This window comes from Synchiropus splendidus, chromosome 9 (genome assembly GCF_027744825.2).
Source record: "Synchiropus splendidus isolate RoL2022-P1 chromosome 9, RoL_Sspl_1.0, whole genome shotgun sequence".
NCBI lineage: Eukaryota > Metazoa > Chordata > Actinopteri > Syngnathiformes > Callionymidae > Synchiropus > Synchiropus splendidus.
Window position 1 is genome coordinate 23,167,392 of NC_071342.1, and position 25,391 is coordinate 23,192,782.

The following is a 25,391-nucleotide window of genomic DNA, read 5'->3' on the forward strand; positions in this document are numbered from 1 at the left end:
GCGTATTCAAAATAACTGCCCAAGTGACCGACATCGGTCTCACCACACACCTGTTCATAAGTCAGGTGAGTCTGCGATGGTCAACAGCGCCACCCTGTGGCGAGCAAGAGGACAGAAGTCCACTCCTCCCACCCGCTGCCTGAGATCGTGGACCGGATTCAGTCGCTGTCAAGGAGCCAAGCATTGTATGACAGCAATGCTAACCGGATGCTCACTTCAAAGTAAAGGACATTGAACTATATCGTATCTTGTTTGATTTCCATCACACTACTCTACAAAATAAAGGTTGCTTATTAGATTATATATCATTTTCAAAAACACAAATTAAACTTAAGACAGCACCCTGGCGAGAGAGAGACAGCAGAAGATCCAGAGAAGACCGGATCCAGGTAGCCCTGGGTCATTTCACTCTGAAATGAATGATTTTTGTGTTGGTTTGTACATCAAAAATTCTTCTATCTTGAAAATATCAGAAGAAATGTAAGGGATTAAAGAGATTTAAAGCTATAAAGAGATAGTTTCAACACCATTGTATTATTTGACCTACGACCTTGTAGACAGACCCTTGGCAGGCCATGTCAGAAAAGTGTTATAAGGAGAGGTTTAGTTAGTTATCCCTCCTTAGATCACACTAGTTAACTTGACTTCCTCTGACCTCATCTGAGCATCACAATTGTTAACTCTGACCACCTTGGATGATTTGAGGGACCCTCTGACAGTCGTAGACAAGCCATCAACACAATGAAGTGCTTGATGAATGAAGGAACAATAGAAGGGTTGGGTCACCTCCATTTAAATCCAGATGAGCAGATGATTGATGCAGATGATCACAGTGATTGACGGTCAGATTAAATCCTCAGTTAAACCTGACTGAAAACAAAACAAATCTCATTGAAGGTTTGATGAGGTTTTCGATTGGCCGACAGGCCAAAACAAAACTTTTTTTATTTGTACTGAAGCTACAGGAAACTTCAGAAACCCGCGCCAGGTCAAAGCTTAATAAAATAGTCGGTGAAATCAGCGATTCTAAAACCATCTTAATTATAATGTCAAAGAATGCCAACCAACGCTTCTCAGTCTTGTGTTGTGTTCTTCATTGTTATGCTTTTCGATCCTTAAACAAATGCTCCAAGGGCTCTGAGGGAAAAAAACGTGAGGATTTGCAACAAATTCATCACAATAATCAAGATCTAATGCACCAGAATAATGGCATTTAAACGGAATCTACACACATAAGCTTAAACATCTGGGTGGAAGTGCTCCAGAAACAATCAAACTCTTGGTACCTGAAGTGCACAGAACAGCATGTTTTGTGTTTTCCGTCATCACGGATGTTTTGCCTGTATCACAGGATATAATAATAACTGCACCTGGACTACTGCATTCCCTGTAAAGGCATCTTTATACATGATTATTTTGCGTTATGATTATTATTTGTACTTTGTACTAAGTTTTGACATCATTACATGAATTAGTTCTCCCTCCAGTTTCACTGAAAATTCTTACTTTTCAACGTGTCCTCATTCACACCACGATCGTAATATTAAAATATCGACCTCCCAAACTTCTCCGAACCTGCTAGCTAACTGTTAGCATCAGTTGCATTGCGTTGACAGAAAAGAAATTGGGCCGTTAGAGAGTCTTGATCTACATCCACACGACCGTTAAATACGCGCAGGGTGCGAGCCTTTATTAGTACTTTTGGTCGGTCGACTTTATTTACACATACAAACACATGCAACCGGTTTCTGGAGCCGAACGCCTTCTGAAAGAAATCATTGGTGGTAAACTTGAGCCACGCAGATAGAGGCGTGGCTTGTAGAATTCCCGCGAAACTCAGCGTCTTCTTGTTTGCGGCCTGCAAGTCCAGATCATCTTTTCTGCTCCGTCGGACCTCCACTCAGACCGTCCTCGCGCACGGAGTCAGCATGTCTCAGGCGAGGGTCACAGACTTCTTCGCCCAGCGGAAGAAAGGCGTCGCTGCGCCGGTGAAAGCGGACAAACGCTCCGCTGCTGTCCACCGAGGCACCAGAACGAGACGCTCCAAGATCCAGGAAGAGTCTTTCTGCCCGGACTCCGTGCACGAAGAGTTTCTCCGGGTTATCGACGAGGCCTCACGGGTCGACGAGTCTGCGTCCACGGACGATCTAAAAGATGCGTCTCCCGCCAGCCCCCGGACACCGAAGCGCACATCGGAGGAGTTCGACCTCAGTGGCTTCTCAGCCACGGTGGAGTATTGCACGGCCAAGAAGATGCGGCAGGACGCGGCTCCTCCACCGAGGAGGACTGCCAGAAAGAAGCTGGTCCTGCCGCTACCCCCGTCTCTGGTGAGAGCTCCACTTGAGTCCGGTACTGTGTGGACGAGTTGAACCCGCAACAGTTACAATGCATAGGTCTACGTAGTTGGCATGTTCATTGTGGATCCATCCAAACCAAAAGCTACTCTATACCAGCTGATCTGTGACAGAAAATGAAATGGTACTAATTACATGGCCCTATGCGCAGACTTGACTTAGACTTGGAGACTGACACAAGGTCACGGTTTTCCTGTGTGTTTTGAACAAGTAATTGCCAAAACCAAAATGTCTTAGAGATGGGAGCATGAGAACTTGTGTGCCTATTGTGCAATTGTTTGTGCTGAACCAATGTCATATATATATATATATATATATATATATATATATATATATATATATATATATGACCAACAAGGAGATGGTGTGACAGAAGTGGAGTGATGTTTTTCATTCAACATTACAAGATGCCAATTTTTTTTTTTGTGTGTGTGTGTTGATTAGACGGGTAAAGTGACTGCTGCACCAACAAAAGACCAGGCTAGTTTGGCGGCTCAGAATACGGCCACCGCAGGTCCTGACCCGCACACCCGTGTCAGCAAGCAGAAGACAAAACGGACCTTCAAGGTAACGTCGTGCAATGTTTGAGAAGTGTTGTCCAAATTCATGCTAAAGTTTGAGTCTGTGACTGTTGATGTCCCCCTCAGAAGCTGAGCAAGGACGAGCTGGACACCCTCAAGTCTCGTCTGCAGAAAATCAAGCAGCATGCTGAGGATGCTTCAGCTCTCACACCAGCACCTTCATCCCCTCCCAAGCCAGTTGCTGCCTCCTCAGACACAGCAGATGCTGGTGCCGCAGCCCTGTTGGCCAACCTCACGCGAGCCAGAGAGCTGGCTGCTAAAGCTGAGAGGAGGAAGGAGGCGCAAGAGATGGAGGATCAGCACAAGCCCAGCCAGACGACCAGCCAAGAAAGGTGTCTTTCTCTCGCTCTCTCTCTCGCTCGCTCGCTCTCTCTCTCTCGCTCGCTTTCTCTCTCTCTCTCTCTCTCTCGCTCGCTTTCTCTAACCCTGTCATTCACTCGTTTTCTCTCTCTCACTCACTCGTGTTCTCACAGTGTTCAGCCTCCTGGATACCAGCGGTACCACACTCTGGCCCAGGCTGCTCCTCCGGGTCTCTCCCTTCCATACCAGTACAAACTGCTGGCCGAGATGTTCCGGAGTATGGACACAGTGGTGGCCATGCTGCACAACCGCTGCGAGACCGCCACCTTCACCAAGATCAAGCAGGGAGTTCAGGACATGATGCACAAGTAAGTGAGGCGCCTTGTTATTGGGATGCACCTCAGGTTGGCTCTCCTGTTTGTTGTTGCCATCCTTCCTTCAACAGTTCCAGGATCATGCTGTTGTCGCTGGAGCTGTTTGTCTCTGATGTGTAACTGAAAAAGTCTTCCAGAATATTTGGCTTCAGTGTTGATGTTCTTCCTCCTGCAGGAGATTTGAAGAGACCCACGTGGGCCAGATAAGAACGGTGTTCCCGGAGGCCTACACCTTTAGACAGGAGAAGAACATTCCGTCGTTCAGCAGCAGCACCCAGAGAGGAAGCTACCAGCTGACCATGGAGCCCATCCTCCAATCAGGTGAGAACTGATGTTCACCGAGACGTGGGGCGACGCATCCATCCTTAACTCCTGGCTTGTCCGTGCAGACAAAAATGAAGCCCGGCCGCTGCTCTCGGCTTCAAGGCTGCTGGAGAGGAGACACATATTCCACCAGAACCTGGTCTCTCTTGTCAAACAGCAACACCAGGTAAAAGTCGGCCAATAAATGAACTTGAAGAAGTGGGTCATTCGCTTGACTGATCAGTTGGGTTTGTTCTCTCCCGCAGGTCTTCCTCTCTTCGTTGGTTCCTCCAGTGTCCGTCCCGGAGGACAAGCTGACCCGCTGGCACCCGCGCTTCAACGTCGACACGGTCCCACCCGTGCAGGTCGGCACGCTGCCTCAGCCGCCACAGACGGAGAAGCTTGCTACAGCCCAGGAGGTTCTGGACAAAGCCCGCTCCCTCATCACGCCCAAGGTAAGGCCTGTCTCCTGCAGGCCTCCTCTCCAGCAGCACCTCAGACTAACATTGTGCTGTGCTCAGATGGAGAAAGCTCTGATCTCAGTGGCGCAAAAGACCAAAGGAGCAGCAGCAGAAGAGAGTTCACAGGACCCAGCCACTCACCAGACCTCCACTCCTGCACCTGATCCTATGACTCAGGTCCCCACCGCTCTCAGAGGAGTCCCCCAGACACTGCTAGACAGGGTACGAGCATTAAAACATAGAGCCACTGATCAGACCACTTTATCAAATCGTTTCCATTGCAAACCTCTTGAAGGGTCTCTTCAGGCACAAGGGTCTCACTTGACCTTTCTCTCTCAGATTCGGGCCAAAGAGGCCCAGAAGCTCCAGGCGGCCATGACACGAAACCCTGAACAGGAGGGGCGCCTGGTGATGATCTCGCGGCTCGGCGAGCTGGCCCGGATCCTGCGCACGGTGTTTGTGGCGGAGAAGAAACCGGCACTGATCATGGAGGTGCTGTGCAACAGGATGGTTTCCAGTTACAGATCTGCGCTCAGCACAGGTGAGTTCAGCCACACGTGGTAGAATGTCTGATGTTCAGGTTTCAGCTGACGCCGCCTTAAACAAGTCCTGGGTCTAGGGCTCAGAAAAAGAGTCTCACCAGTGTTATGTCTCTCCAGGCGAGATGGAGAAACATGTGCGCCTGTTGGCTGAGCTGGTTCCTGATTGGCTGACGATCCTGCCCGTCAGGAAGGACTTTTATGTGAAGGTGAACCGGAACACAGAGGTCAGCCTGGTCCTGGAGCAGCTGAGCCGCCGCCAGCGCGAGGAGGAGCGAGTCTGAATTTTAGGGGGTCACATTTTTTTTTACTGCCGATTTTTTTTGTCAACCTTTTATCATGAGAAACTGTTTACTTTTTTTGAGACTTAGGTCGTCTGCTGCTGTTGCATCACATGCGTTGTGCAACGGTGAGACTAGAACTTTAACTTATTCTGACCTGTATCTTTCACGTGGAGCATGTCAGAACACTGCTGCAACTGTTGTGAGAAAATAAATTTGTTGTTTACAGCCTTCAGTGTAACAATAGACTTGAGTGAAATGTGTCAGGTTTCGTGTGCAACTGACCTCTGTAGCTCCTGGACTCAAATGTTCAGCCTAGTTACCCCTAGTTAAGAGCTAGGTACATACTTCAGAGCGACTCAGATTGTTCAGTGTTGTACTGGCGCCTGCTGTCCAGTTGAGTTTATTGCTATTATCGCTACACGACAGAACCATGGAGGGAGGGATCCTTGTCGGACCAGACGCCAAAGACTGTCTGCACCGCAGAGCTAACGGCTAACGTGACGTGTCTCACTTCAAAACTTTATTGATACTCATGGACTGTCAAAGTTTGTGGTTTAAAAGTTGGTGAAAAACTAAATGCACAACAAAATAAATGTGCTCCAAAATGTGAAGGGAGGGAGAACAATTGTTTTTATGAAGCAAGTTCAGGCAAAGAAGGATTTGTCTGGAAACTCATAACTGCAATAAAATCCTGCTAAAGAGAAGTGATAAAATCCAGGTATTTTAAGCAACTAAAAATTTTTGCCATATTGCCTGCCATTTTCTGAACACATTTGAAACAAATACATTTTGCAAATAGCCTGGCAAAATAATTTTTTTCACAAGTGAATAGGGATTTTCGACAGAACTTTAAGGCATATAATTTTTAATGGATGTTGGAGCATTATAATTGGGTGTAAAAAATCTGTGCACATGTGACAACCATTCACAAAACTCTCACTCACTCTAAAGAACCTTTACAATTAACTTCTTTCATGTCCACTATTTAATGACTCAACAACTTGAACAACAGATGGACTGTTGACCACTTGGCACTCCAGGAAACCAAAAAGTCATGAGCTTATGACTCTGCCAAATCAAGAGGTCCCTAACAAGAGCACAGACCAGAAACTGGGCCACAGACACCAGTTCGACCTGCATTGAGTCCCGTGTGCAGCTGCCTGATGGTTTGGTCCACACCACACAAGACAAATGTGAACGAGATGGTGAGTCTGAGAGAAGTGGGCACCCGAGTGCCGACGCTCGTCCGACGTGCTCCAGGGAAGTTGCTGGGTGGATGGGCTCCGTCAGTACTGCACCAGAGAGAAGACCTGAGATTTCAGCTTCTCGGCACCGTTCAGCTCCTTTAGCTCGATCACCACCATGCAGCCCAGAACCTCAGCTTGCTGCTTCTTCATCAGCTCACAGGCGGCAAACAGAGTCCCTGCGATAACACACAACCGTCAGAGGAGAGCAGCGTGTATGTGTGTGTGAGCTTGCGTATACTGCCTCGTGGCGACCAATTCCTGACAACACACTGTCCTTGTGGGGACCTTATATCTTCATGGGGGCCTTTTGCCGGTCCCCACAGGTCCAAACCTCAATTTGAGGATGAAGACTTCAAAATAACTGGGTAATTATAATTAGTTTTAAGCTTTGTTTGGAGCCATGGTTCAGATTAGCCATGTGTTTTGGATAGTTAGGTTTAGGGTAAGAGGTTAGGCAAAGCTTTACTGTATGTCAATGAGAAACCTCACAATCTCCCCACATGGTGTGTGTGTGTTGCGATGTTGTGAGATTTACCTCCAGTTGCCAGAAGATCGTCGATGAGCAGGACCTTCTGTCCAGCAGTGACTGCGTCCTCTTGCATCTCTGCTTCTGCCTGCAACAACAGTGTGACCTAGTTCAGACAGGCAGGGTCAGAGCTCGCACTTATTTAGAAACGTGGCCTAACGAAGGGTCAAATCTTGGAGGGTGAAACGTTACTCAAACTAACTTTAGCAAAACATTAACAAAGACTGACACCAAGCATCATACTGGTAGATAATGAGGGCTTCTGGCTTCACTGCTCTGTCTCCCAGTCTCAGGATGCAGATGAACTACAGCCTCGAGTCTGCAGTGGCCAGCAGCCTGTGGCGTGTCGCTGACCATGGTTCACCTTCCTCATACCACGTGTGACCAGTGGTCCACAGCGGTCAGCAGAAGCTCTGGTGACTTACAGGCTGATATGCAGGTAATGTTAAAGGTCATGTGTGGGGTCACCTTGCCATATTCCAAATCGTAGGCCACAGACACGGTCCGTCCCGGAAGTTTCCCTTTCTTTCTGACCAACACGAACCCAATTCCCAGGCGCTGGGCGAGCAGGGGCCCGAACAGGAAGCCGCGAGCGTCTAAGCCTGCAGACAGGAGCATGACAACTGTCATCAAGGGAGAAGAGCTGGACTTGGTGAACATGACGAGGACCATGACGGCACATTAGACCAGACCAGGGTGGGAGACTTAATAGCACTTTTTAGTTGTGTCGTGAAGAGCTGTGGAAGTGAAGCCTCATAAAATGCTGAACCATCATTTTTCAGAGTTTTGATCGAATCACTCAGCTGGTCTCTGCAGGACTCTGGAGTATCTTACCAACGATCAGGTCCACATCAGGGTGGTTGGCCCTCACATGGTCCTCAAACAGGTCGGTGGCTGCCGTCAGAGCTGCAGGGTCCTTCAGGAGTGGACAGATGTCTCTGCACACACAGGCGCAACTTGGATGATCACACACACCACTTCTGTGTCACATCTGCTCATGAGTTAAAACTGTTGAAGTGAACCAGGACGTGAATTTGTCAGCACGACTCGCAACTGGCGACCATAAGAACCTTCCACAAACAAACCTACCTGTTTGAACTCTGACGTCATCCGCTCTATTACCTGACCAGCAGGTTGGATACCGCCTGCCAACGGTGTCCTGTTAGAACAACCCAAACGCCAGTTTCCGTTTCATGCTGACTTTTTTGATTTACTCCTTGCGGATCTGAACATAACGTGTGAACAGCACGCGTGATCAGACATGTCAATACGACGGCCCTATTCTCTCAGAACGGATCCGGAGCCAACCCTTATCTTACCTAAACAAGATCCCTTTCTTCGGAAAGTCTTGGAAACTTCGGATATGTCGACAGACGAGCTGAAGTTTGGACACCGGGTCAGTAGCCATCGCACATCTTCTTCTCTTGCTCCGTAGTCGAATTCAACTGCGCCCCACTGCCACCTACTGGTCAGACAGCCGAGCGCGCTGCACTACGTTTCTGCACGTATGTTGTTGCAGGCTTATTCGCATCCATCGTCGACAAAATAAGGAAATAAATGCGGTAATAATTGTGGATATATTAATGGAAGTAAAAGTTAAATTAGTAAAATGTTAGCAGGGATAAAGATGGAAATATAAATTTCAATACGGTTAAATTGAAATATATATTTATTGATTTGAGGCCAATTCCAATGATGAACACAATGTCAACATCCTGAGTCAATAAGACGTCATACATGGTTTGATGGTATTACTAAAGGACGCGGTATTACTGTCAGATTTTTTTTACCGCCGTGTACCATGTTACATACCTATACCAGTTCGTGTCTTGCGGTTCTATTATACCCACATATACACATTCATTTGTAAAGACCAAAATACAAGTTACAAATATTACATTTATATTTGTGAATATCAAAACGCAAGTGCGAACCACCGACTACTTAATATTTATGAGACAAATATTTCCATAAATATAATCACTGCAGTTCACCCTTCAGTCACTGGGAGCACTAAAAAGCAAACCACCAGACTGGTCGGCGTTTAAAACGGTCCGAGGAAGAGAAGTCAACACATTTCCTGTTTGTGATGGTGCGTGTGTGAAATGTCACTGAATGCCTGTGTGAGTTGGTTATTCAGGAGGGTCCGAATCTCCGTGCCATGTGCCTCATCGATACTCTCCGGTGCAGTTGGAGGACGGATGTTTTCAGCTGCAACATCCAGATTGATCCAAAACGGAGCATTTAATAGCGCAGGTTAGTCGATTCTTTCCTTCCTACGGTTGTTGCTTTTCGAACCGGAACTACATATCTGAACGTGAAGCCCTTGACAGACCATTTATTCACGATGGGACTTGGACAGCACAGTGAGATGGACTTGTCCAGGCGGAAGCCGGCATCAGTCCAGAGCAGGCCCTTCTATTAGGAGAATGAAACAGCATCACGTTCTAAGACATGGTGTCAAGTACAGCACACAGGCATGTTTACAAATAAAACAAAATAAAAATGCCTCTCTGGCTATTTTAGGGAATCACTTTCTTTGTTGTTTGCAGATGACATTGTGATCTGTGGTGAGAGCAGGGAGCAAGTGGAAGATCAGCTAGAGAGGTGGAGGTTTGCCTTAGAAAAGAGAGGAATGAAGGTTAGCCACAGTAAGACGGAGTCCATGTGTGTGAATGAGAGGGAGCCAAGTGGACAGGTGAAGCTACAGGATGCAGAGATAAAGAAGGTGAGGGGTTTGAAGTACTGAGGCTCAACTGTCCAGGGCCATGGAGAGTGTGAGAAAGAGGTGAAGAAGCGGCTGCAGGCAGGATGGAATCATTGGAGAAAAGTGTCAGGTGTGAAGTGCGTCGGCAAGGATGAAAGGGAAAGTGCCCAAAAGGGTGGTGAGGCCAGCAATGTTGTATGGTTTGGAAACAGTGGCACTGAGGAAAAGACAGGAGGCAGAGCTGGAGGTAGCAGAGATGAAGATGCTGAGCTTCTCTCTGGGAGTGAGCAGAATGGATAGGATCAGAGGGACAGCACATGTGCTCAGGTGTTTAGGAGACAAAGTCAGAGAGGCTAGATGGAGATGGTTTGGACATATACAGAGGAAAGAGAGCCAGTACATTGCTAGGAAGATGTTGAGGTTGGAACTGCCAGGCAGAAGGTGGAGAGGAAGGTCAAAGAGGAGATTGATGGAGGTGGTGAAGGAGGACATGAGGTTTGTAGGTTTGAGAGAAGAGGAAGCAGAGGTCAGATGGAGGAAGATGATCTGCTGTGGCCACCCCTGAAGGGAGAAGCCAAAAAGAAAGGAAGAAGAAAGCTTTCTTCATTCATTCACTTCTCCCAGTGTGCTTTTGAGAGAATGATAAATGAAAACCAGTTGTGTAGATGTTTAATTCTGGATGTTAAACATCAAGGTTTTGGTTTGCAGTTAAGCAACTAACAAAAATGAATGGTCACCAAGTTGGTAACCCCTTATACCTTTGCGAAGTGAGTGAGTTTGCCTGTTGCCAACATGTTCACACTGTTGTGACTCTGTACTTAACTGTGACTCAGACTCTGTTGTCCACTACAAGTCAGTGGAACTGACGTTGCATGGAGTGGTGTTGCTGCTCCCAGTTTTTACAACTAAAGTTGTGTTAACAAGAGTGTGCTCCTCTTCTTGTCGTCTTGTCTGTCTCTTTAAGCTCTCAACTGCTGACCTCACTGAGGCCGGCTCTCGAATCCTTTCTCATCATGTCTTCTTCCCTCCAAGGGAAGCTGGTGCGGCCCGTCGTGGGGAAGCAGACTGTGGTAAGTTCTGGATCACAACCTTGCTAACCTACCAGCACTGGGGTTCAAGTCAGACCCAAGAGCTGCAGTGCTCATAATACCGTTTTGGAGCTTGAAATCTGGGCACACATTTTCCTGAACGAAACAAGATATTGGTTGACGCTGAGGGCCGAGGCCCGCATGGTCACAGTGCTTCTTCTCCACTCTGACTCCAGATCTGTGTCGAGGGAAACATCGCCAGTGGGAAGACCACATGCCTGGAGTACTTCAGCCAGACCAGCGGTCTTGAGGTGCATTTACCCTGACTCCAGTGAACCAATGAGCTTCTTCATCTGACCAAACTTAGCTGCAGTGGTCCACCCCATCTTGAACGTTGAAATGAACACTCTTGTGTGGTGACTTTGTCATGTGAATGGTGTCTTCCAGATCCTTACAGAACCGGTCTCAAAGTGGAGGAACGTCCGGGGACACAACCCTCTGGTACGGCACGCCGGTGGTCCTCGAACACAAACCCAAAATACGTGAAGGCGCATTCTCACAGTGTTTGGAGGGTTGGAGGCATAGAGGACAAGGACATGTCGATCAGGCAGGAACATGAGGGTGCAGCTCTGAGCGGGACATGTTGAGGTATAGAAGGTACTGTAGGTGTCTGTGAGCAGGGATGCCAGTATCACTGTCAGAACGAAGTTTAAGAAGTGATGGAGGAGGGGGTCTGTAGGAGGTGTTGAGCAGAGTGTTGTTGAGTTGGTCAGAGTGTGACGATGAGCCACACAGGCCCGGAGCAGCAGGCCAATGTGTGTCTTTACATGAATGGAGTCAGGAACAGTCTGAAGGCTGGAGATGCTTCTCAGAGAAGCTGCTTCCTTCACCTACTGTGGTCTCTGCAGGGCCTCATGTACCAGGACCCCTCACGCTGGGGCATCACCTTGCAGACCTACGTCCAGCTCACCATGCTGGACCGACACCTGTCCGCCACCGTGAGTCCTCCGAGCCAAGAAGCGTCTGAGTTTGTCCTGACGTGTTTGTCCTCTCAGACTGCTCCTATTAGGATGTTGGAGCGGTCCATCTTCAGCGCCAAACATATATTTGTGGAGAACCTGTACAGAAGGTAGTGCAGCTCCAGTTCTGGCAGGAAGCTGATTCTCACTGGCTTGTGTGTGTGTTCTCAGTGGTAAGATGCCAGAGGTGGACTACACTGTCCTCAGTGAGTGGTTCGACTGGATCACCTCCAACATCTCCATCCCTCTGGACCTCATTGGTGAGAGACACACACCAGTAAGAGACATTGTTGTGTTTGGACCACACACTGACCTGCTGCAGTCTCTCGGCTCCAGTCTACCTGCAGACCTCCCCGCTGACTTGCTATCAGAGGCTGAAGCAGAGATGCAGAGAAGAAGAGAAGCTCATCCCCCTGGTGAGAGCACCAGGTTCCACAGTGCCAGGTGTGTGTTCTGACTGTGTGTGCGCTGCAGGAGTACCTGCAGGCCATCCACCAGCTCTACGAGGACTGGCTCTTCTCATCATCTCCTCCGGCTCCGGTTCTGGTCGGTGCCTGCTCTCCACACTGACCTGTGAGATCCATCCATCATGTAGATGACCTGAACCTCTGTGTCCAGGTGATCCCAGCTGACCACGACCTGCAGAAGATGGTCCAACAGTACGAGGAGAACCGTGACCGCATCATCACTGCAAACTACTGACACGTCCTCTCCTGGAGTCTCAGGTGACGCTGAACATTCCTTGAACAAGAGTAGGAAGTGATGAAGTCTGTTACATCGGCTGCCTGGACCTCAGGGCCAAGCCAGCTCATGTCTGTCCGAACATTATTTATTAGTCAGCTTTTGGATTGTGTGACTGCCTCGTGTTCAGTCGGGACCATTAAAACATGAACCACCTCTGTGAGCAGAGACTGATCTTTGTGTCCTCAGTGCTTCAGCTGGTCTGCATTCAACCCTCACACAAGGTCAACCAGGGACAGCGTGTGCCAGCACAGTCTCGGGGGTGAAGCCATCATGCTGAGATCACTAACAAAGAAACGACAGTCATCCACCAACACTTTTATTGGTGTGTGTTTGCCACTCGCTCGCTGTTGAAAGACTTTTGGGCTGAAGCCAAACAAAGTTAAGAAAAGTACAAAAAAAAAGGTGGTGCCTGCGCACACACGGTTCAGATCTGCATGTCGTCCTTGTGGTGTTTTTTTTGAGGAAACACCAGAACTTGCACTAACACCTCTACACACCAAAGACCTCCAGCTCTGTGAGGACCACAGTGACTTTCCACTGAGGTCAAGTCAAGGTGTGTGTGTGACACGTGTCACTGGCCCTGGACTCATAGTAAGACATAGACACACTGATCATCGAAAAGCTCCTCTTCCTCTTGCTTTTCCTCCACCTCCACTTGGCTTTCATCTTCTTTGTTTCCTCCCTGTGTCGTGTCCTCAAGGCGTTGTCCGGCCGCTCCAATGTCAGGCGCATGGTCCTGAGTGGCTTCTGTTCTGCTGCCACCCTGGACCCGCTGGGACCGACCCGTCCTCCTGTCACGGCTCTCTGTGCCTCCCCCATCGTCGGTGTTGGAGGTGGAGCCAGCGCCTGTGGGCGGTGCTGCTCCCTCATCCTTCCTCTTTAGGTATGGGGGAGGCAGCTGAGGTTTTTCTGGGAGAATGGGGCGCCCTCGGATGGCCAGGTCGGGATAGTTCTTCTGCATCTCCATGATGGATTGGTCGACAGCTGACAGGTGGTAGCCATGTTGACTAGTGTTTAGTCGAGGTTGCACGTACAGAGAGCGAAGTTTCTGGAGACGAGAGCAGTGATGCACCTTTCAGTTTTTCAGTCAAACATGCTGCTCGAGACTCGGCTCACCTTCATCAAAGATCTTCTGTCCCAAATCACCTGTCTGCCCCTCACCTCACCTGTGTCTCAGCCCAGCTCTGTCTCACCTCACCTGTGTCTCAGCTCAGTTCTGTCTCACATCACCTCAGCACTGTCTCACCTCACCTGTGTCTCAGCTCAGCACTGTCTCACCTCACCTGTGTCTCAGCTCAGCACTGTCTCACCTCATCTGTGTCTCAGCTCAGCACTGTCTCACATCACATCAGCTCTGTCTCACCTCATCTGTGTCTCGGCTCAGCACTGTCTCACCTCACCTGTGTCTCAGCTCAGTTCTGTCTCACATCACATCAGCTCTGTCTCACCTCATCTGTGTCTCAGCTCAGTTCTGTCTCACCTCACCTGTGTCTCAGCTCAGCACTGTCTCACCTCATCTGTGTCTCAGCTCAGCACTGTCTCACCTCACCTGTGTCTCAGCTCAGTTCTGTCTCACATCACCTCAGCACTGTCTTACCTCACCTGTGTCTCAGCTCAGTTCTGTCTCACCTCACCTGTGTCTCAGCTCAGCACTGTCTCACCTCATCTGTGTCTCGGCTCAGTTCTGTCTCACATCACATCAGCACTGTCTCACCTCATCTGTGTCTCAGCTCAGTTCTGTCTCACATCACATCAGCTCTGTCTGAGCTCAGCACTGTCTCACCTCAGCTGTGTCTCAGCTCAGCCCTGTCTCACCTCACCTGTGTCTCAGCCCAGCTGTGTCTCACCTCACCCGTGTCTCACCACAGCACTGTCTCTCCTCACCTCACCCGTGTCTCTGCCCAGCACCGTCTCACCTCAGCTGCGCCCTCATCGCTGTCTTCTCTTTGATGTTGGCTCCTGTCCTCACTCTGCACGTGTGTCTTCAACCCTGTGGTCCTCCTCTGGAGCAGGTCAATAGACTCCTGCAGAAGCAGATCACAGCTGGTCATTTCGAGTGACGCGCCTCCTGAACTGTTCACAAGGCCAGGAGAGTCTCACCTCAGCACTCAACTGGTTGCTCTCCAGAAGCTCCATGTGGTGAAGACACTGGGCCCGAGCCAGCATCAGCTCAAACCCCATCTGCATGGTTTGGTCTGTGTCTACGTCCGTGCTGAGTCTGTACTGGCTGACAAACACTTCTCGTTACGCTGTGTCACGCTGAATAATCACATGACCAGCTGGACTCAGTACCTGAGGGAAGAGTCCGGGTCAGGGAGGTATCCGATACGGGCCAGAACCAGCTGGAGTGTGGGACTGGAGAAGACTGGTTTGAGGTGGTAAACAAAGGCTCCTGTGAAACACTGAAGACACACCAACATGAGAACATCTGGAGACACCTTCGCCTCATGAAGTCACGTGACTCCCCCCTCCTTTCTGTTCTGTCCTCACTTTCACTTTAGCCAACCGTCGGGCAGAAACGTCACTCACCTTCAGGGTCTTGAATTCCTTCCTCCACGGCTGTAAGAACAGGTTGACACACAACACCTCCAGCAGCTCTGTGGCCTTGATGAATCTGGACAGGTGTCGGGTCCAATTCGGTTCCTCAGCCCCCTCCGCCAGTGCCTGGTGGAAGGGCAGGATGTCGAAGACTCCGTCCGCCGAATCTGTCGGGGCTTTTCTGAGTAGGAAAGTCCGGACCCTCGTGAACAGAGTGTCGTCCCGGCAGGGTTGGGCTTCCGTCCGGAGCTCCAGACCCCACCGGACATACTCCTGGAACAGGTCGTCACGGGAAGCCTCCGCCGAACTGTCCCTCATGTTGACGGAGTAACATGAGGAAGTGAGACGAGGAAGTGAGAGTTGACTGACACTTTTGAAGACCTCGGCGTCTCGGAACTTGTTTAACTTGTTCTATATGAAACTCGGTGGAAGTGTTGGAAATAGCTGGTTTACTTCCTACTGAATTTTATTTTAATTCGGACATTAGTAGCTTCGTCAAAGATAATCGCCAACAGGTTTGAAAAGGGTAAAAAAAAAAAGCTTTATTAAAAAATTCATTTGAAAATTGGCTTTAACCTTTACAACATGTAAACTTTACGTCATGATATTCAGCATTTCAAAATATGAATTAAGACATATATGTGAGCCCGAACACAATACAAGTGTCTCTGTGAAAACGCGTATGTAATTTTTTTATACAGTATTAAATAAATAAAAAGATACACAAAAAGTTGTTGCAACCGGAAGTGATCGTTTATGCTTCCGGTTCACGCATGTCCTATGGTCACGTTTCTTCTGGGAAGTCCTCTGTTTTTTATGTAAAGAATCCAGGTTACAGATCATGTTTCCCTGGTTAAGTTAAGGTGAGTGACGTGAAGGTAGAACCGTTTCGTGTTTGTGACTTTATGCGTGATCTTTCTCCGTAAACATCTCTTTTTTTAGCAGTGAATTGTTTGAAAAATCGAGCCCCTGTTCCTTGTGTAGACTTACTGGCTGATATATTCGCTACTGAGGCGGAATTTTGTTGAAAAGTAATAAGTATATATATCTACCTCGATGTATATATATATATATATACACACACACACACAATAGGAACGATGGCAGAGTGACATTCGTTTATGTCGATGTAATTGTAATATTAAATACATCATGGCAAATCTAACCATTATTGCATAGACTTTGACTCGTGCTCTGCTCGGTTTCAGTGTTGATTTTCGTAAATGCTGTTTCTACCACGACAGGTTGGAAGAAAATCTAGGACACTGGCTGAGTTTCTGATTTGTGTAGATCACTATAAGTCAGACGATGAAGGGCAGAGGATGTGTGGACGGACGGCTCAAACACAGAGTGGAGCAGGTGCAGTAGTCCTCGCTCATATGAGGGACACTTTCTGTCTCACCCATTTATGTATTGGCTGTGTTGGTGACCAAAGATGGCCGCATGTCTCACCTGGTTGCTCTGACCTGTGTCTCCACAGTACCTGTCCTCCAGCAAGAGGGAGTATGTCGACATATGCTCCATGGCCGAGGACCTCCAGAAGCTCCACAGGTCAGTAGACACTCACATGTCTGAGGGCTCTTCAATGGCAAGTCAAGCCGACAAATCCTTGATCAGACTTCTATAGTATTAGTTCACTGATACAAGTCAGACCCAGGGTAAGGCTGCTGCTTCACCTCAGGGTCTAGTTGTTGATGGAGACACTGACAAGGTTCTCTTGCACCCTCAGAATGGAGTATGGCAGGAGAAACAAGACAGCGTTCAGGATTCAAGTGGAGAAAGGTGAGACGCAAATGAGCAACACTCCTGCTTCTGAACAACATACAGTGGTGCCTCGGTCTTCGAATGTCCCGGACTTCAGACAAATCGGAGTTCGAACAAAAATTTCAAGATTTTCTTTGCTTCTGATTTCGAACGAAAATCCAGAACTCGAACGCCCGAAAAAAGCCGGAAAAACATAATGTGCGCGGAGTGATCAGCTGACCCATGACACGCTGTGTTATTGTGTATCTGTATGCAGACGTGTCCCGTTAGCTACATTTGCTGACTGTTCTTCATATTGAGGTGTAAAACCTTTCCTGTCTCCGTACTGGACCCTGGTAGAGTGTCACAGGGGAGGTGCTGGAGTGCGCACTCCAGGGTTCTCTGTCCTGTTGTGGGCTGGAGCTGGGACAGGGATGAGGCGAGTCTGGGACAGAGCTTGACTTGGTTTATGACTTTGTCACAGCCAAACTGCACAGAAGCGCACATTCAGAGCTGGACACGCACCGGGCACCTCTTCACTTCTGGAGAGACCTCACTCACTCGGCAACCCCTCCCACATGCAGCGGCCACACACATAGACGAACAGCCACCTGCAGCGGACATTCTATATTCACGCCTACAAAAGCCTGTTTTAAGGCGTGGAGTGCATTATTTCTTTCTCCATTAATTGTAATGGGAAAAATCAATTCAGATTTCGAACAAATCGCTTCTCGAACGGCCGTCTGGAACAGATTATGGTCGAGAACCGAGGTACCACTGTACTGTCCTTTGCTCTGCTGTAGGCTTGTCACAATACTAAAAATCAATGTCGATACTCAGGAAAGTACTGAGCTTTACTGACCTGTTGCCCGTTGTGCCGTTTGCAATCCTGATACCATCTGAGTATCGATACTAAAACCTCGCCCTGTTGCCAGTGTACCAGGCGATCATGCAGGACAGCGGCCTGGACGAGCTGGAGAGCAAACACTTGGCTAAGAGAGCCAAACACGCTGACGGCAGGTAGCCACCTCACCTGACCGAAATCCAACTGTTTCATCAACCAATGCACTAACCAACCAATGCACTTGTGCGACTGCAGGGGCAGCAGCAGCAGTGACACTGAGGACCCATCTGACAGCGACGCAGACATCCTCGATGCCACCGTATGTAGCTCTACCACCCCCTCCAGGGAGTCATCTTCATCAAAGACGTTTCAGTATCACAGAAATGTCTCTACTGAGCCTCTGTCTCAGTTGAATTTGAGGGGCGTAACTCACCTCTTATGAAACCCTAGTGTGCACAACTGAAAACTCCTGTTTGATTCTGTGTGGGAGATGACCTCTGACCTTTGTTCAACTGCAGCCCTCCAACCACATGAACAACTCTCTGGCGTCTCTGTACCGTAAAGGAAACCTGGACTCGGGCGGCAGCCTAGCCTCGGCTGCCCAGCCTCCGTCCAGTCCTGCTGCCCCTCCTGCAGGGACAGAGACCCTGGTGTCTCCTGGGGGCTGGTTCATTGACAAACGACCTCAGAAGGCTCCGCTTATCGACCTATGTGAGGACGACGTGCCTGTCGGAATAAAGGTATGTTTGCTGCAGACGTGTGTGATGTCATCAGACTCGTGAAAGAGACTGGACTCAACTTTCTCTCCGCAGACTGGTAACTCAGTGCCAGAGAGCAAGAAGTCTCAGAAGAAGCCTAAAAAGAGGACGAAGCTGGCGACACAGTCTGAGGAGAGGCAGGAGAAGAAAGGTATCAAACACTTGGTCCACTTGATGGGAAGTCTGACAAAGTGAGACAAACATCGGTGAACACATGAGGACAAAAAAAACCCGACTGGACAGAAATGAACACGCGGAGAGGAAGAAGCTGCTGCTGATTCTGAAGTGTCCTTTTGTAATTTTGAGCTGGGTCATTTCCATGTTTGGCTCTGGAGCCCAGGCTATCTGCAGCCTCAGTCCTGCTCCGGAGTTTACTGGCTCTCACCCCAAAGTTGTCACTCATGGAGACAGGTCTGACCTTGTGCATCTTGCCTTTGATTGACAGCTAAGTCTGTGGAGCTGCAGTTTCCAAAACTCAGATTTGAGGACGTGGGTGGGAATGAAGAGACGCTGACGGTCAGTCTGACTCCCTCCTCAACATGTCCCCACACACAGGGCCCCTGTAAGTGCCAAATGTGTCCGCCTGTGGACTGTGTCCTGGCTGCTGCCTGATGATGTCACAGCCTGCTGTTAGAGTCAGATTTTTTTAAAAAACAGAGCGATTGAGAGGCCAAATGACAGATTACAAGTCACTTTCCACTACATGTGACACAAAAGACAAACTCCGTTGGTTGAATCATTTCTATCCTTTCTACTTCCTTGTCTGACTTTAAACACGTTGTGATTGGTTGACATGTGAGTTATTGCTTTTTTTATCATTTTTTTATCATCACACAAATATCTAACGTACTTTTCAGGCGCATGATTTTCACCCTTACAGAAAGCCGTTCCTGTAAATACCAGCCATGTTTTTACTGTAAACTCAATATATGAACAAGACAAGAAGAACCATAAACAAATAAAATATTGATTAAGAGACCATAACGGTAACTTTTTATCAGTGAACTTTGTCATATGTATCTTTCTTCAGGGCTCTACACAGCAAGTCAGCCTCCTCCACTTTAACCTATGTCGAGTGTTGTTCCATCCACGTAGCTCGAGGGGCTGTGGCTAGTTATAACAAAGAATATTATAAAAATAGTAAGACATGAAGTAGTTAAACTACTACTAAAGTTATTTGGAAAACACATCCAAGTAACATGGCACAGTAATTGCAACTCAAACTAAATGAGTGTTGGTTCTGGAAATGTTCACCGATTGTTGCATTTGACTTTTATTCAGAGCAGCGCTGGGTGTTCACAGAGTAGCACACAGCATCTGTGCTATCATGGAGGACACTGTTTTGCTAAACCTGTGGCACCCGCTTTTCACAACTGGCTGTGATTGGTTAAAGCATCACATGTCCTGCCCCGCACTCAAGTTAATGGGTATGTGTAGACCAAAACCTCAGCTCAAGACAAGACTGATTTACCAGCCTCCTATTTCACAACACTTTCTTGACAACATTAGCTTGACCTGTAAATGATCTATACACCACCGTCACTTGTTCAGCACAGTCATTTCCCCCTTCTTCTTCAGCAAGTCTGCTAATGCAGCTCTTCCAACAGCAATACATGACTATTGTCCTCAGACCAGGAAGTAGAACGAACAGGTACCTTGGACACGATTACTTGTAAAGAAAAGAAAAAAAGTGGGTAAAATCCGATCCTGACTGTAGGATATGAGGTCATCAATTGGGCGGCTGCCTGGACCTATTCTGCCGGCAACACATTTGGTGCCGATGTAAACGTGTTATCATGACCATTGTTTTGTGCGTGTAGGAGGTGTGTAAACTGCTGGTCCACCTGCGACACCCAGAGGTCTACCAGAGGCTGGGCATGGTCCCTCCTCGGGGCTTCCTTCTGCATGGACCTCCTGGCTGTGGGAAGACCCTGCTGGCTCAGGCAGTGGCCGGGGTGAGAAGCAGATCCGACGAAACCAACACCTGCTCCAGAACCAACATGTTTCTCCCTCTGTGCCCGTCAGGAACTGGAGCTGCCCATGCTGAAGGTCTCGGCTCCTGAGCTGGTGTCCGGGGTGTCGGGAGAGTCCGAGCAGAAGCTGCGGGAGCTGTTCGACATGGCGGTGGTGAGTCCCGCTCATGTCGCCGTCACTGACCCAAGCAAGACCCCAGCGAGAGTCTTCTTTGCTCCCAGAGTTCTGCTCCATGCATCCTGTTCATAGATGAAATCGACGCCATCACGCCGCGCAGGGAGGTGGCCTCCAAAGACATGGAGCGGCGGATTGTGGCTCAGCTGCTGACCTGCATGGACGGTGAGTCGCTCTCTGTGCCAGTAGACCTGTGCAGTAGAACCTCCCTGTGACCTGGTCCTGCTCCCCCCTCCTGCAGACCTCAACAGTTTGACAGTCACTGCCCAGGTGCTGGTCATCGGCGCCACCAACAGACCTGACTCTCTGGATCCAGCCCTGCGCAGAGCCGGCCGCTTTGACAGGGAGATCTGCATGGGTATCCCAGACCAGGCAGCGCGCCTGAGGTCCGTCTGCTGAGAACGGCTGCAGGAATGTAGACCTGTGAGCTCAGCTCCTCTGCTCTGCTCCTGCAGGATCCTGAAGACTCTGTGTCGCAAGTTGAGGCTGCCAGAGGAGTTCGACTACCAGCATTTGGCCCGCCTCACGCCAGGGTACGTGGGCGCCGACCTGATGGCCCTGTGTCGGGAGGCAGCCATGTCGGCTGTCAACCGGATCCTGTTGGACCTGAGAGGATCGACCTGGACTGCAGCAGAGGTCCAGAGCACCCCAGAGGCGGATGGTGACGACTCAGCAAAGAAGAGCAGCGGAGCTGATGGAGACATGGCAGCAGTTGAGTCCTCAGGTGCCACTGTCCAGGTGGGAAGCTCTGTAGTTCAGAGGTCGATGTGCAGGAACTGTGTTTGTCTTAAGATTTAGTCTCCTATCAGAGTTGACGGCTGGGTGACGTCACTACCTTTTTACTGGAATCTCTCTCAAGCTTAATACTGGCTCACTCCGTGGTAAATCAGGGAAAACATTTGTATTTGAACTAGGGATGTTGCCTTCAGGATCTCTGCTGCCGATCACCGATACCAATCACATGGATTGACAATGAATTAATTAATGAATGAATTAAAAATAGAAAAACCTTGCTGAATGCAGCAACTATTCTGTCAAAAGGACAATTGAAAAGCATTTAATTCGATGTCAGACATCTCGCTTGGTGAATCTATTGAGACTCTGCTATGTCTGTGACATATTGACACACCTGTGCATGTGCTGCAGGATGCTAACTTTACATGACAGATTGAAAGAAGCGAAGAGGGAGGAGCGGACGCATCACAACTAGCGGGGTCAGAGCGCCGGCTGTCACACCTGATCGGATGTTGTGATCGGCAGTGACAGGAAGTGATGCCATTCACTGATCACGCTGAGATCATGATCGGAGCATCCCTAATTTGAACTGTTTTCAATCCCAGATTATGGCCTTCTACCTTGACCAGGTAGAAGGCCAGGAACTAGACGGCCACCATCATGTAAAACTAACCCCGAGGCTCAGCCGTGCTGCAGAGTTGATGCTCTGCCAGAGCAAAACTTGATGATGAAAGTGAAAGTGTCTGCGGCGTGTCCAGCAGGAGGAGCTGTGGAAGCTGCTGCAGCTGCTGAAGAGCGCCGAGAGCCTCTCTGAGGAGCAGCTGGCCGGTCTCTCCATCCTCATGTCCGACTTCGAGGCGTCTCTGTCCAGCGTGCAGCCGTCGGCCAAGAGGGAAGGCTTTGCCACGGTGCCTGACGTGACCTGGAACGACATTGGCGCCTTGCAGGACGTCCGTGAGGAGCTGACCATGGCCATCCTGGTACCCAGCTCTGCTGAAGTGCTCAGCTGACCCGGGTCTGACACGTGTGTGTGTGTGTCCCCTGCAGGCTCCCGTCCGCACCCCTGAGCAGTTCCAAGCTCTCGGACTCAACGCACCTTCAGGGGTGCTGCTGGCTGGACCCCCAGGTTGTGGGAAGACCCTGCTGGCCAAGGTACCTAACACACACACACACACACACACACACACACACACACACACACACACACACACACACACACACACACACACACACACACACACCAGGCTTTTAGCTAGGATTTTGAAACAGGGCGTCTAAAACCCCGCCCCTAACTCCAGACACGCCATGTCAACGACTGACAACTAACAACTTGCTTTGGAAAAACAAAGCTGTAAACATCTATTTGTATCACAATAACTTCATAAATAACAGATAAACAATCATCTGAGTCAAACAACAAACGTTAACAGACATGAAGTCAGTAACTGTTGCCACAGTAACACTTTGAGATGCAGGGGTCCCCTGGACGACTGTTTTACTGGGCTGAGCCTCATTCATTAAGATTCTTTAATGATTCATTCTCTTACTACGAGTGTGTACAGTCTGGTGTCTCCATCTTTTTTCATATATTGGTGCAAGATAAGCAGCTGTATCAGCTGTGATGGTTTTCTAAACTTTCACAACCATAACATTCATTCATTCAAACAACACATATAGAAAGGCCTGTCGCTTGATTCAATCACTAGAACGACTCGAATTCTGATCCCTGTTCAGCTATTTTGCTCTCATTCTGAAAAGGGGAAAAGGCTGGGATGCGGGGGAGCGCCATATATTCCTCCCTTTAGAAAGCAATGAGTTAGTTTTGTGAACCATTTAAAGTTTGGAACTTATCTGAGGTTTCCTCCTGTTATCAGCGTCAGACATCCCCTCAACACCAGCACGCTTCCATGCTGTGAGTGTTGCAACTCGCAAGATTACGGCGGTAAACAAATATGGCGACCGCGATGGCCAAAATAGGGTTGCAAAAGGTTCGAGAATCTGCAAATTTGGATCATATTGGGCGAAATTACTGGGCGGAAACTCAATTGAATGTAAAGCAGTGAGATGACACTAGGAGTTGGGCATTATACAGGCGCTAATAATACATTTAGGGCGACCTGCTGAGGAAACAGGGCGTCCGGGCTTCCGTGCTGGAGGGCGTCCAAGCCTGACACACGCACGCACAGGTTTTACGCCGTTACTGGTCTATTACAGTCCAGTATCACTGCGCTGTGAAGATAAGAGGCAGATAAGGAAGGAGTCGATGACATCATAAAGCCAGTGGCTCAAGTCTGTCTGTCTCTCCAGGCTGTGGCCAACGAGTCGGGCCTCAACTTCATATCTGTCAAAGGTCCGGAGCTGCTCAACATGGTGAGTCTCCCCCAGCCCCTGGACCCAGGTGCAGGTGCTGAGTTCTGACTCTGTGTGTGTGCAGTATGTGGGGGAGAGCGAGCGCGCCGTACGCCAGGTCTTCCAGCGCGGACGCAACTCTGCGCCCTGCGTCATCTTCTTTGATGAGATCGACGCCTTGTGTCCACGGCGATCCGGCCACGAGGTGAGTCCAGTCTCCGGACCCCCTGAGAGCAAGTCCTGCCAGACTCCTTCATGTGGATCTCCGTCTGTGGAGCGGTCAGGATCAGGGTTCTGGCTCTGTGTGTCCTCGGGTCAGACTGACTGACTGACTGTGTGTGTGTGTGTTCAGTCCGGGGCCAGTGTGCGTGTGGTGAACCAGCTGCTGACGGAGATGGATGGCTTGGAGACCAGGAGACAGGTCTTCATTATGGCAGCCACCAACAGACCAGGTCCACTTCCTCCTGAGACCCCGCCCACCTCGTCCACTCAGAGACTCACCCTGCTGCTCTGTCTCCCCCCAGACATCATCGACCCGGCAGTGCTGAGACCCGGTCGTCTGGACAAGACCTTGTACGTGGGTCTTCCTCCTGCAGAGGACCGTCACGCCATCCTGCTGACCATCACCAAGGTGACCGACACTCGCTTCTGTTCTGGAACTTCACGGCACTCCTCACTAGATGGGAGTCTTCTCAGCCGACTCCCTGGAACCTTCCTCATGCGTCCCTCTTCTGACCTCCGCAGGGTGGAACTAAACCTCGTCTACATCCCGACGTCAGTCTGAAGGACGTGGCATTTGACGAGCGCTGCGACTGCTTCACGTGAGTCATGTGATCGTCACGATCAGACCTGTTTACCTGACGTGTGCGCGTGTCACAGGGGAGCGGACCTGACGGCGCTGGTGAGGGAAGCTTCCGTCGCAGCTCTGAGAGCTCATCTCAAGTCCCATACCTCCTCGTCCACCGCAGGTATCTTCATGTCTCCAGCAGAGGAACCTCCAGAATGTCACCTGCTGATGTAACACGCGACCGTTGCAGGTCACACCTTCACGCCTGGACCTGTGGTGGACATCCGGGTCAGCAGACACGACTTCGAAGAAGCTTTTCGGAAGGTTCGACCGTCCGTGTCCAAGAAGGTGAGTCAGGCTTCAAGGTGGAGGTCGAAGGTTGTGGGAAGCGTTTTTCTACCCGTGAGCGCCACATGCAGGCCTGGCATACGTGGTACATGGCTTCAGTGGATACAGGTTCTTCTGAAACGTATTTGCAGAGGACCTTTTTGTGATGGGAAAATGTGGACAAAAGATTTGCCCGGGGCACTGAAGTCAGAACGCCGCACATGAACCCGAGAACGTTCTGGAGATCTTATCCACTGATGAGTTTCAGAACATGGATATCATGTGTCCGGCACAACCAGTCTGACTGCTCACACACACACTCAATCGTCTTCCTATCTTAGTGAGGACCGTCATTGCCATAACCCTTTCCCCAGCCTCTCACCCTAAACCTCCCCGTCTGAAACAAATGGCAGAACTTAACCTTTACTCTTAACCAAACTAAAACCCAGTTATAACTGAGCTATTTTGTAGTTTTAACCCTCAAAATGAGGCTTAACCAATGATGACCTGCCAAAATCTAGACTCTAAAAAAGTACACACACCTGCCTGACTGTGGTCTGTGTTCCTGCAGGACCAGAGGACGTACGAGCTGCTGCAGGAGTCTCTGAGATGAAGGTCAACACAGACGTTCTAGTGACGCTGCTTTTGTAATAAAACTGTAAACAGCAAGCTGCCATGGTGCTGTGACCTGTTCT

At 49.3% G+C, this 25,391-nt stretch overlaps 5 protein-coding genes across 7 annotated transcripts; 3 read left to right on the plus strand and 2 right to left on the minus strand.

The window, feature by feature from the left end:
* Positions 1 to 1,852: 1,852 nt before the first annotated feature.
* cdt1 (chromatin licensing and DNA replication factor 1) lies at positions 1,853 to 5,278 on the plus strand. The gene is made up of 10 exons (XM_053875585.1): positions 1,853 to 2,327; positions 2,799 to 2,921; positions 3,002 to 3,267; positions 3,409 to 3,603; positions 3,785 to 3,930; positions 3,999 to 4,099; positions 4,179 to 4,367; positions 4,434 to 4,595; positions 4,713 to 4,914; positions 5,033 to 5,278. The coding sequence occupies exons 1-10, from the start codon at positions 1,929 to 1,931 to the stop codon at positions 5,194 to 5,196; spliced, it is 1,947 nt and encodes a 648-aa protein (XP_053731560.1). The 5' UTR covers positions 1,853 to 1,928; the 3' UTR covers positions 5,197 to 5,278.
* Positions 5,279 to 5,788: 510 nt separating this feature from the next.
* Positions 5,789 to 8,421, minus strand: aprt (adenine phosphoribosyltransferase). The gene is made up of 5 exons (XM_053875490.1): positions 8,289 to 8,421; positions 7,804 to 7,907; positions 7,438 to 7,571; positions 6,979 to 7,057; positions 5,789 to 6,619 (listed from the first exon to the last, which is right to left on the minus strand). The coding sequence occupies exons 1-5, from the start codon at positions 8,375 to 8,377 to the stop codon at positions 6,483 to 6,485; spliced, it is 543 nt and encodes a 180-aa protein (XP_053731465.1). The 5' UTR covers positions 8,378 to 8,421; the 3' UTR covers positions 5,789 to 6,482.
* A 610-nt stretch (positions 8,422 to 9,031) lies between these two features.
* Positions 9,032 to 12,862, plus strand: tk2 (thymidine kinase 2). Of its 2 annotated transcripts, none has more exons than XM_053875150.1 (10): positions 9,032 to 9,225; positions 10,641 to 10,746; positions 10,941 to 11,015; positions 11,152 to 11,205; positions 11,613 to 11,702; positions 11,760 to 11,833; positions 11,895 to 11,983; positions 12,060 to 12,139; positions 12,198 to 12,269; positions 12,342 to 12,862. In XM_053875150.1, the coding sequence occupies exons 2-10, from the start codon at positions 10,690 to 10,692 to the stop codon at positions 12,423 to 12,425; spliced, it is 675 nt and encodes a 224-aa protein (XP_053731125.1). In that variant the 5' UTR covers positions 9,032 to 9,225; positions 10,641 to 10,689; the 3' UTR covers positions 12,426 to 12,862. The 2 variants fall into 2 exon arrangements, with proteins under 2 accessions (XP_053731125.1, XP_053731124.1); XM_053875149.1 differs by having other exon boundaries at positions 10,709 to 10,746; positions 12,342 to 12,861.
* si:ch211-189a15.5 (spermatogenesis-associated protein 2) lies at positions 12,777 to 15,567 on the minus strand. The gene is made up of 5 exons (XM_053875148.1): positions 14,997 to 15,567; positions 14,760 to 14,869; positions 14,568 to 14,694; positions 14,384 to 14,491; positions 12,777 to 13,515 (listed from the first exon to the last, which is right to left on the minus strand). Exons 1-5 carry the CDS (start codon positions 15,321 to 15,323, stop codon positions 13,054 to 13,056), a joined length of 1,134 nt encoding a protein of 377 aa, XP_053731123.1. The 5' UTR covers positions 15,324 to 15,567; the 3' UTR covers positions 12,777 to 13,053.
* Positions 15,568 to 15,757: 190 nt separating this feature from the next.
* On the plus strand, positions 15,758 to 25,365 carry nvl (nuclear VCP like). Of its 2 annotated transcripts, XM_053875147.1 has the most exons (24): positions 15,758 to 15,868; positions 16,250 to 16,364; positions 16,486 to 16,556; positions 16,735 to 16,787; positions 17,684 to 17,768; positions 17,848 to 17,911; positions 18,111 to 18,332; positions 18,405 to 18,501; positions 18,796 to 18,866; positions 20,171 to 20,305; positions 20,376 to 20,477; positions 20,546 to 20,663; positions 20,740 to 20,884; positions 20,954 to 21,236; positions 21,992 to 22,213; positions 22,281 to 22,385; positions 23,541 to 23,603; positions 23,668 to 23,787; positions 23,935 to 24,034; positions 24,107 to 24,213; positions 24,327 to 24,403; positions 24,462 to 24,550; positions 24,620 to 24,717; positions 25,268 to 25,365. In XM_053875147.1, the coding sequence occupies exons 2-24, from the start codon at positions 16,314 to 16,316 to the stop codon at positions 25,307 to 25,309; spliced, it is 2,520 nt and encodes an 839-aa protein (XP_053731122.1). In that variant the 5' UTR covers positions 15,758 to 15,868; positions 16,250 to 16,313; the 3' UTR covers positions 25,310 to 25,365. The 2 variants fall into 2 exon arrangements, with proteins under 2 accessions (XP_053731122.1, XP_053731120.1); XM_053875145.1 differs by lacking the exon at positions 25,268 to 25,365 and having other exon boundaries at positions 24,620 to 25,226.
* Positions 25,366 to 25,391: the final 26 nt, after the last annotated feature.

Bases quoted from the DNA above. Each gene is read 5' to 3' on its own strand.
- cdt1 (XM_053875585.1), top strand. From the start codon at position 1,929: ATGTCTCAGGCGAGGGTCACAGACTTCTTCGCCCAGCGGAAGAAAGGC. The intron at 3,604-3,784 runs GTAAGTGAGGCG...TTCCTCCTGCAG, and splicing joins GTTCAGGACATGATGCACAA to GAGATTTGAAGAGACCCACG. The intron at 4,596-4,712 runs GTACGAGCATTA...TTTCTCTCTCAG, and splicing joins CCCAGACACTGCTAGACAGG to ATTCGGGCCAAAGAGGCCCA.
- aprt (XM_053875490.1), bottom strand. From the start codon at position 8,377: ATGGCTACTGACCCGGTGTCCAAACTTCAGCTCGTCTGTCGACATATC. The intron at 7,572-7,803 runs GTAAGATACTCC...TCCTGTCTGCAG, and splicing joins TGATGTGGACCTGATCGTTG to GCTTAGACGCTCGCGGCTTC. The intron at 6,620-6,978 runs GTAAATCTCACA...GTGTTATCGCAG, and splicing joins CGATCTTCTGGCAACTGGAG to GGACTCTGTTTGCCGCCTGT.
- tk2 (XM_053875149.1), top strand. From the start codon at position 9,075: ATGTCACTGAATGCCTGTGTGAGTTGGTTATTCAGGAGGGTCCGAATC. The intron at 11,984-12,059 runs GTGAGAGACACA...TCTCGGCTCCAG, and splicing joins CATCCCTCTGGACCTCATTG to TCTACCTGCAGACCTCCCCG. The intron at 12,270-12,341 runs GTCGGTGCCTGC...CTCTGTGTCCAG, and splicing joins CTCCTCCGGCTCCGGTTCTG to GTGATCCCAGCTGACCACGA.
- si:ch211-189a15.5 (XM_053875148.1), bottom strand. From the start codon at position 15,323: ATGAGGGACAGTTCGGCGGAGGCTTCCCGTGACGACCTGTTCCAGGAG. The intron at 14,492-14,567 runs GTGAGACTCTCC...CTGCTTCTGCAG, and splicing joins GCAACCAGTTGAGTGCTGAG to GAGTCTATTGACCTGCTCCA. The intron at 13,516-14,383 runs GTGAGACGGTGC...TCTCGTCTCCAG, and splicing joins GCGATGAGGGCGCAGCTGAG to AAACTTCGCTCTCTGTACGT.
- nvl (XM_053875145.1), top strand. From the start codon at position 16,314: ATGAAGGGCAGAGGATGTGTGGACGGACGGCTCAAACACAGAGTGGAG. The intron at 18,502-18,795 runs GTATCAAACACT...TTTGATTGACAG, and splicing joins GGAGAGGCAGGAGAAGAAAG to CTAAGTCTGTGGAGCTGCAG. The intron at 22,214-22,280 runs GTACCCAGCTCT...TGTCCCCTGCAG, and splicing joins AGCTGACCATGGCCATCCTG to GCTCCCGTCCGCACCCCTGA.